The 10,461-nt window shown below is 36.1% G+C and overlaps 1 protein-coding gene across 1 annotated transcript; it reads right to left on the bottom strand.

Moving 5' to 3' along the window:
* Nucleotides 1-5,673: 5,673 nt before the first annotated feature.
* On the bottom strand, nt 5,674-8,941 carry LOC128242261 (trypsin beta-like). The gene is made up of 6 exons (XM_052959353.1): nt 8,884-8,941; nt 8,422-8,629; nt 8,002-8,095; nt 7,333-7,498; nt 6,906-7,054; nt 5,674-5,884 (listed from the first exon to the last, which is right to left on the bottom strand). Exons 1-6 carry the CDS (start codon nt 8,921-8,923, stop codon nt 5,720-5,722), a joined length of 822 nt encoding a protein of 273 aa, XP_052815313.1. The 5' UTR covers nt 8,924-8,941; the 3' UTR covers nt 5,674-5,719.
* Nucleotides 8,942-10,461: the final 1,520 nt, after the last annotated feature.

Raw genomic sequence — 10,461 nt, 5'->3', positions numbered from 1 at the left:
ATTTAATAAACATGTAGGCAAAACAAGTAATGTCAACGCACTCTCTGGTCTTGAAGAATTTCCAATAAGTAAATAGTGAGGCAATAGTCGGGCATCGACAACAAAGTGGTCAGTTCATATATATAGTAGAAATATTAATACATATAGTGGGCAAAAAGTCCTGTTCTCACAACACTTTCTTGTCAATGAACTGACCGTGAGTCTTGCCTATCCTTCAAATAAATACCTTTCTTACACGTAAATGTTTTTAAGATACAATGCAATATCAAATTTAAGACTAGAGAAATGAAACCATATCCAATATTCAGAGCTGTGGGACCTCCCTAGATGTCATTCATCGCAGGTTTCGCGGCATTTTGGGTAAAAAATTACTCCTTTGACGAATATCCCATCAACCGATGGGGATAAAACTCCCCTTTTGGCTTCAAAATTCTGTTTAAGTCACACTTGGGGATGTGACGGGGTCAAGCCATAATGCAGCCATTATAGGGCGCGGGCAGACCTATATAAACTCAACAACAACAACATCTTGCATAGTGCATACCGAAGTGTTCCGATTCACCCCTCAAATAACCCAGCAACTGGATTAAAATGACGTTTTCACAAAAGCAAGATTTTTTTCTTGTGTGGTTGATACTTCCATTCGGGGCTTCACGGTCCCCAGAGATTGATACTTCCATTCGGGGCTTCACGGTCCCCAGAGATTGATACTTCCATTCGGGGCTTCACGGTCCCCAGAGATTGATACTTCCATTCGGGGCTTCACGGTCCCCAGAGATTGATACTTCCATTCGGGGCTTCACGGTCCCCAGAGATTGATACTTCCATTCGGGGCTTCACGGTCCCCAGAGATATTTACAAAAATAACACAAGCCGTGCGAGTGTTAATGGAGAAAAGAGGCTACAAAACTATCATTGTCTTTTTACTTTCGTTAAAGATAGCGGCTAGACGTTGGTCGTATCTTTGGGCTTACCAACTGGTTTATGTGCACTGTTATAATATTACAGCATGAATGATTATTAATAAAGGTTCGTGTAGGAACGCGAGTGTGATGGATTAACTTAGGCGCGTTTTCTGGCTCATTGCTATATTTAATTTTATAATTCGAGCTGTATATAATCCAGGCCGTTTATGTAGTTAGCTATAGTTAGTAAGTAAATAAAAGCTCTCTATGCCCCTCTATACTGTTGTTGGCATTTTCCTCTTAGACATATATATGTAACAAAACCTGATGGACGTGTCTATGTCATTCATATTACGTAGCGTTCCCGGGTATTGTTCTCTAATCCTGTATGTATGAATGGTAAAATAGAGTCCTGATGTCGATGTGTCATATATTTATTACTAGGAAACACAAGGATTAGTGGTAAACAAAAGGAGGCGATGCATTCTTACAGACGTTTAATACCAGACTGGAATGGTAAATAGAATGGTAATAAAAAACTATCGGGGAAACTTATAAAATATTAATTAAATACTAACAGTTTGTAACTTTAAAGTGAAATTTTACCAGTAGCACTGTTTTGAATTAATGATGGATAAATATACAGTATAAGCTGTAAATGGTTGCCGAAATTTTTGGTTTTTCATGTCTTATAGCACAAAAAACGCAAAAAACACCGTCTTATTTTTACAACGAAAAGGAATACTGAAAAAAGTGCAATGACTTCTGACGAAAGGAGGGCACAGTGAAATCGGAAATCATATCATATAAGTCCCCGGAGAATTTTGTTTTCAAGGATGTCACAAAATCACGAAAATACACGAGTCATTTTTCAATATCAACTCAGTATTGCATGATTCAATTTATATTTTTTTATTTCTTTTCAAAAGAGCATTCTAGTTTATATTTTGTTGATAAGACAGACAGACAGACAGACAATTTATTTTGACTTGTACAATGTACATCGTCAACAACACATAATGATATAACATATAATGTCAACGTGTATGTAAAGTAACAGATAATGCAAACAAATGAGTATATATATATACAAATATATATGATAAGAAACCATTGCTTAATATTCTTTAGAAAATAATTCTATATAATGTACTTGAGTTATTATTTAAAATAATAATGAAGTGTAATAAAGTATATTTATCGCCATTCTTCATCAACATAATTTACAAGAGAATTTACTTTTAAAAAGAGATATCTTTCAAATGCACTCTTACTCCCAAATAAGATTTACCACAATTATTACCATTGTTTTAAGAATCTTTTAAGAAGGATGAATGAATGTCGAAAACAATGGTTCTGATGAAGAATACCAAGTTTAATTTGAACGAAATGAGCATAAACAGGATAGTTCTACCTCATGAGACGTTTTTTAGCATTCACCAATCATTTAATATTTTTGCGCATTCCGCTAATAAATACACGTTAACAACTTTTACAACCTTGTTATCAGAATCATTATTTTGTTAGTAGGTAAAGGTTTATCAATCAAAATTGATGTACTTTGTTATTCATGTGTATGTATGAGTGTTTCACTGAGAGTGCTGCATGATTCAAAGTTATAGAAACTTCTTTCATTTTAAAAGAGCATCCTTGTATATGTTTTGTTGATAAGCCCCATGGCTTAATATGCCTTAGAATAATTCTAAAGAATGTACATGAGTAATTATTAAAAAATGAAGTATAATAAAGTATATTGACCACCGTTTTTTATCAACCTAACTAACGAGAATCTACTTTTTAAAAAGAGAAAGATTTTAAATTTTATTTACGTGTATGGTATGCAGTTTTTCGAGATACGATAGAGATTCAGACTTAACAGTATTTTGTGATATTGGGGCTAAAAGCCTACAGGAAATCAACGATTGTTAATGGTAGTGATCGGAGTTGGATCCAGTGGTTGCAGCATATACGGAATCGAAAATACCTCTTCTTTTTAAAGTATTCTACATTCGATTTCAGAATGGAAACGAAAATGAACACAAAAAAACAGTTTGATAACATCCGATTCATGTCGTGAATTAACATTGTCGTCTGCAGCGTGCTAACTACTAAGAACGTTTAACTACTACTGGGAGATAATTAATTCGCACTTTTAAGTATAATAATGTAATGAAATAACGTATGGCAATATCTAAATTATTTTGATGGCATAATTAAATAGATATCCATGAAAAAGGTATTTCTTTAAGAAACTTTCAATCAGAATCGAGTAAAAGACCGAAGGCGGCCCGCTGTAAGCGGCGTAGATTGCGCCTTGTATCATTTAAATAAATTGCTATATTTAATAAATAAGTTATTAAACTATTCATTTGAAACAAAATATTGCCTTCCGACGTAGCATCTATGAGGTGATTTATCACGTAGTATACACACACTAAGGGACCAACACACAAATATAAACCTTACAAGAAATAATAAATGGCTAATTGCTACTACATGTATGTCCTTTCTGGTTGAAGAAAAATCATTGTACAAACTATATTTTCCTGACGTGTATATACGCAGTATATAATAGATATTACATTTGTCCAACTTATTTTGTAAAGATGAAATTGTGTAGATAATGTGGTCAAATTCTAACAATAGCTCCTAGTGAACTATATCAGTCTTTGTCTTTCCATTACTGTTTTTCATATGAAAAAAATAACTTCAAATATAAATAAAATATAGAAAACACACGTCCGAACCGGATTAAACTAGAGAACAAGTGAGAAAGGCGCCAAAATAAAGAAGGGCAGACAATGAAACATTCGGCGCTGAAAAAGAGTTCCCTCCCTTGATAATTATTAAATTTTCTCAAAATTTGTTCAATTACTGCGTTTAGTGGTTATGAGTAGCTGTTATAATCTCATTCATGGCAGTCAAATTCTAACAAAAATAGGGACCATATAAAACAGCCTGTCTTCAATTTAGTGCTAGAAGCTCTATGAACAGCTCTTGGTTCTTTTAAAAAAACATTAGCAGCTCTTGCAAAACTTCTTAGTCGCTGTTTTAATAATGGTCTTAATAGCTCTTAATGGCTCTTGCAAAAGCGTAAGAAGTTAAATATGCTTACTGACTCAACTTTGCTATTACCAACAGATTATTTCTAAGCAACAAAAGATACGATTTGAATAAAATCAGTTTAAATATTAATATAAAAATAATAATAATGACATTAATGACTAAAACATCAATAACAATGATAATCAATAATCCTTATAATAATAATTGTAACTTACAATTCACCTTGTCTTTTAAACGTAATTCCGGTGCTGGAAACACAGAAAAGGTCACAGTCAAAACTGTTGATTGAATGATTTAAACAAAACATTTCAATGTATTAATAATAAGTGACCAAAAAATATTCAAAATTGCATTCTACCGCTAAACCAATGAAAATGTTCTTTTACACTTTCAAAGGCCATCATCCGAAATATGGCAAAGTGTCAGATTAGTGGCGCAATGTGTGACATAGGCCCTAATTGGCAGCTAGTTAATTGACAACATTACCCATTCACACCTGGGGCTGATGGCCCCTTAACTGACAGAGGTAGGCCTGTTCTGTTCTTAATCGACAGAGATGGGCCCCTATCACCATTGTTTTTACAGCACGTGTCACTTTAAGGTCACAGTTATTGATCCAGTTAACAAGTACAATCACATTTAATGTTACAATTTAAACTTCAACATTTTTTGTATCAAATTAAATAAAGCCAACATTTTGTTCATCATCATCATCATTATTATTGGAGGTGGAAATTGTATGCCAATTCAAAATTGGTAGAAATAGAATATTTTGTCACGGCGTGTCATTTATAACAATATCATCACAAAACAGCAGCAGCAACTTTCATGGCTTGGGTTTCTGAGGATGTAAATTTTATATAATAATATATCATGTTCATTCGTCCTTTGCTTCGTACGGTTTAATTGAAAAAAATGTTTAGTAAAAATGCAGTGTGAAGAAGGTAGAGTTGTAACCAGTTTAACACGAACAGTTTCAAATCATTAACTTTGGAATGAAGTCAGTTGAATACCGCTAAGTGATCGCAGAGACATTCAAAAGTTAATGATACAAAATAATCGTCAAAACAATAATAGCTTAAAACAGAATCTATGCGTAGAAATATTACAAACAATTGAACACACAACTTTCGATCTGTTTCGTAATAGGCATAAGTGGGTGAGCGTTGTCTAGTGGTATTGATGACCGCCTGTCACCCAAGAGGTTGTGGGTTCGATCCTACAGGGGTAGCTGTCGTGCGTAGGACAAAATCCCCCCGGACAAAACCCCTCCCACTGATTTTAGTATGAGTAAAAAATTGATGTAGGGATTATGTCCACCTATACAAAAATGAGCGGGAGGTATTGGGGGGGGGGGGGGGTATTTTGTCCGCCTCCCGCTTCACATGGCTTCTCAAGTGGACACAAGTACTAGTAAACCAGAAAACGGAACCAAGAGCGATGGAGTACCGATGTTAATCATACAAGATACATTTGTTAACCATACAAGATAACCATGTTAACCAAACAAGATAACCATGTTAACCATACAAGTCTTGAAGATAACCATGTCAGCCATACAAGATGACCGTCAAAGATATGTTTACTTATATGAAACGTTGTAAGCGTTTGTCATCTTAAAAAGAATGTCGAATAAGATACAAAGGCTGCAGCTATAAGTCTGCTACTATTCACTTCGTTTACAGGTTCAAAACAACAGAGGTGAATGCGTAGAGTTTTATTTCAAATAATAAAATACAAGAACACATCTAGAGGCAGCCGCCGCAGTTGCTGTTTACCCAGGACCGGAAGTAGCTAACGCTCGCGTAGACGCTGGGAGATGTGACGAAACCGTTGTCGTGACAACCACTGCGTCCCCATGATGTGACACCGGCCAGGAAACCCCGGCAGACGAGCGGGCCGCCGCTGTCCCCCTACAAGAAGTATTTCATTACATACCATTAGTGATTATAATCAGAGTAATATCATAAGAAGCTCACTGTTAACATTTTGTGCTTGAAAAACACTTGGGTAGTTGTTATAATAAACTATTGTATCTCACTTGACTTTGATTTAATGAAATTACCTATAGTCAGTATGTGATGTTTTTATACTACCCACGCGTGCAGTTTAAAAATAAATTTCTTGCTTTATCAAGCGCCTGGGCGTATGTAATAATGTTGAATATCCGTTTATATCAGCGTTTAAATTGTCAAGGTATCGATTTAAGGTGATACTCGTGATTAAAATCAATACATAAACATGAATATCAAACACAGATATTGAGGGAGAAACCTTTAACTACTTACTTAATAATGCATTTATGAAAAGTATTAATTACTGATAACACGAATTTAACCGTGTATTTAATAGCAGAAAACACACAGGTATTAAATGACTGGTGGGCCCTAAAATATTAGCGCTGTTCCACAACCGTCTCGTAAGGTATAAATATCATGTTTTCCACACCTTTCTTTAAAGTAAAACATGGAATCCTTCATAAGAACCATTGTTTTCGATATTTATTCATCCTTTCCGATATATAAAAACAATCGTATCAGTAAAAATGCAACTTTAAGGTTGAATTAGATGTTTTAAGGGTTCATTTGCCGGCCCTTTTTTTTGGGGGGGGGGGCGCACGGGCCCTTGTGCCCTACCTCTCTCCCCGCTAGATCAGCCACTGACGTCGCAGTTGACATCACTTAAATGGTTTAACATTAAATGATTCCCCCATGGGATCTGATATTTATATAATTTGGACACTGCTGACTAGTAAGCCAGCTAAATGGAATCTCCAGCGAGAAAAAAAAAATACAGATGAAACAATTTAGCTATATATTAAAAAGGGGAAAACATCCCGGTTACCCGATTCATGACTTTGTCTTAGAGAGTGTTGCTACAAGAACAACTGCGCCTATATGATGTTTCATCCGGTGGAATTTAAGGAAAGCTTACGTTGCACGAGCCAGATCCCTGAGCGGTGTCCTGACCCCAGATGCACACGTGCTGGTCGAGGATGCTTGAGCCCCAGTATACAGTGCACTGCGCCTTCGTGAGGACGTTGACGTCAGTTTTCATCAGAATGGACGCGCCGGTTCCGGTTTCTACGGAAAGCAGAAAGCTTACTCGTGTAATCAAATGCTTCGAATACAAATGCTTGTAGTACACTATACATTGAAGTGAATGATTTTTTTTATAGTTACCACTGCTCGAACGTAAATTAGTTTTAATATCATATACTCAAGCAAAAAAAATAGCTTTTAATGATGGTATATCAAATTACTTTTTTAACACGTAAATTCAAATTCAGACGGCTAGTATAAAATAAATTTGTATAATAAATTAACGTCTCAAGCCCGAAGGAGACTCAATGCGTTTATACCTGTGGTTCCCCAGCCGGAAATGGTGCATCTCTCGCCGGCGAACGACGTCCCTCCCGGTGCCAACTCGATGATGTTTTTCGTGATATCCGGCTGTGTGGATCTGGACAGACGCAGCAGAGCCATGTCGTTAGGGAAACCACCGGGCCCCTTGTTGTAACTGTTATGCTAGAAGAAAACGGTTCAAAAAATGTCTGGTCGCATTTTACGATTGAAACATGCGTTGCTAATGAGATTTCACTAGCTTTTAAATAGTATGTATTTTAAAACGGAGACTCAGTAAAATTGTCCAAAGACACAATGGCGGAACAAAGTGTACCATTATTGCGATGCGAAAACAAAATGCGAAGCAAATAATACGATGAAAAAACAAAATGTAACATTATTACGATTCGAAAACAAATTGTACCAATATTAATATGAGAGAACAAGTTGTACCAATACTACGATGAGAGAACAGATTTTACGGAAGTGTACAATTATAACAATGCGAAAACAAATTGAACCATAGCTACGATAAAAGAACAAAGTGTGCCAATATTACGATGAGTGAACACACTACGAGCGCATAAGATGTCAAGTTGAAAAACAAAAAACATTGCATGACTCAAACACAGGCTTCAATAATTCAAGGTTCAGATTTCCGTTTGATTAGAACACGTATCTCTTACCATAATGATCTGTGCAATATCGAACCAGATGTAGCTACTGCCGGGGTTGCTGAAGTCGTGTAGGTCCACCACAACGGCCAGGGAGGACAAAGCCCTGGAATAAACGCAGGTAGTCATGACATTGTTTTTTTTCGATTTCCTATAGTTCCGCCGCTTTGCTTTTGGCTTTTCAATCAAAAACAATGGCAAACTTTATTTAATGATTAGATATAAGATATTGCCAATAATTCTTTGATCATTACATCCCGCACGTTTCACCCTCCCCCCCCCCCACCTCTATTTCTACACCTTTGCTTCTCATAAAGAAACAAAATGATATAACTTCCTTAAACTGGTGCATATTATTATTACTAAAATGTATTTAAAACAAATGATTTGGACAATTTTCTTTAAATGATGATGTTAGTCAACTCTACTCACTGTCCGTCGACGCAATGGGCGGCGGTGAGGACCCAGTCGTTGGCAATGACGGATCCACCACACGAGTGGTAGCCGTTATTCAGGAGTGTAACCTGGTGTGGGAACTCTCCCGGGGTAGCCTCCATCCCGTTGATTATCCGCGATCCGCCCGACGGACCGTCTTTGGAGAGAGGGCGGCTCACATACAGAGTGGAACCCAGCGCCGCTCCTGTAAGGGGTGGACAAAGAAATATAACAACCAGTGCGCTTTAACTGATACCCAAAATACGAATACAATCTTGTTAGAATTTGGCTTAATAAAATATATTAAATAAGGCGAGATAGATTTATTCCTTATACAACACATATAATAACTTAAAATATAAAAATGTAATTGTTTATCTTTAAAATCTTCTATACGCGGTTTATCACAACCGATTTATCAAATCTTGGATAAAACCTGAAATGAAACAAAAACCTCACCAATCAGTACAGCGAAGACAGTCAGTTTTAGAACAGCCATGGTCACAAGAAGTCCAAATACATGATGCTTACCAGCGGGTCGGAACTTTTATACCCTGTCGGTGACGGTCGCGTGTCAAGTGGCGGTCGGAAACAGGACAGCTGGACAGTAGTCAAGCGTCATGAGTGGACATGGATATGGCTGATATATGGCCCTTGAACGACCGTGTATGGAATTTAAACCGTTATATGGCCATTGCTAGTTTTAAAGAATCCCTTCAAAGAATATTTATGACGTTTAACAAAAGAAATAAAGCAATAATAATAAAAAAAAGTCACGATAAGAGACAAAATCAGACGAAACGATCACATTGGTGTTTTTGTTTGACTTATTGTAAACCTGAGTAATGTTTTATCGGTAACGACTTAATTAACCAGATACATTTCTTTTAATTTTAGTTAGTAGACTAAAATGTGGCGATAGCAATAACAAGAACAACCGTTAAATACGAACAAGGCGCAGTATTATAAACCACTGAAAAAAATGTTTGTACAGTGGAAACTCACTAAACCGGACAAGGTTCGGACTGGGCAAAATTTCCGGTTTAGTGAGGATTTGATGTACGGAGTAAGTTTACTCAAAATATTAACTGAGTTAACCTTAACGTTTAGACGGAGGTTGAGACATGATTAAAGCACATGCAAAAGTGATAAACATTATTAAACATTTCTGCGTTTTTATAATCATCTTTTTTTCCAAGTCTTAAAATAAAACAACTCGCGTAATTTAATGCTTGTTAAGTATGTTTGATAGTTTAATTAACGCACCGCTCTAATTTGATTCAATCATAGAAGTCTTTAGATAAAACAACCCTCCAAAATGATCACTTAATAACCGTTTCTAGTTCTTAATTTTCTGCAACAAACAAATTAATGTTTCAATCAATGTTATTTTTACAAGTTTAATTATCGTTTGATTATCGCGTGGCAGTCAATCCACAGCGCAATCATCATTATTGATTATCGAGTTAACACAACATCACAGTTGCAATATTTAACGACGCACCGGCTGTCAAAACAAAGTGACAAAGTGACACGCGATTCGCGAATTCCTAATACACAAAATCATTTTGACATGTTTGAACAAATACACGTCCGGTTATGTGAGGTAAAATTACGTTGACAACTAACAAATTTTCTCGATTTTTTGTCAGTTTCTGGAATTCCGAGGTTGCGGTTTTGTAGGGATTATTTTACATTGAAAATAGAAGGGGAAAACCGGGACTATGAAAAAAGTCCGGTATCCCGAGGATTCCGGTTTTGTGGAGATCCGGTTTAGTGAGTTTCCACTGCACAAATCATAAATCACGCCGATGAACACATGTAATTTTCACACAGCCCTCGAAGCCTTTAGTGCAAGCAGAATTACTCCAAAACCGACATCATGTCAGTTTCGTTCTTTGACTTATTACTATGATTTAAAAAGTTACAAATCACATTTGATTCGTTTGATGGTTATTTCTTGGTGTCTGTTTCTATGTATTCATATAATGTTGAACTATTTAAACAATCATGTGCGCAATAATTATTCACCTTACA

Source organism: Mya arenaria, chromosome 8 (genome assembly GCF_026914265.1).
Source record: "Mya arenaria isolate MELC-2E11 chromosome 8, ASM2691426v1".
Taxonomy (NCBI): domain Eukaryota; kingdom Metazoa; phylum Mollusca; class Bivalvia; order Myida; family Myidae; genus Mya; species Mya arenaria.
Note: the sequence above shows the minus strand (reverse complement) of the source record. Positions and strands in the feature narration are given on the sequence as shown.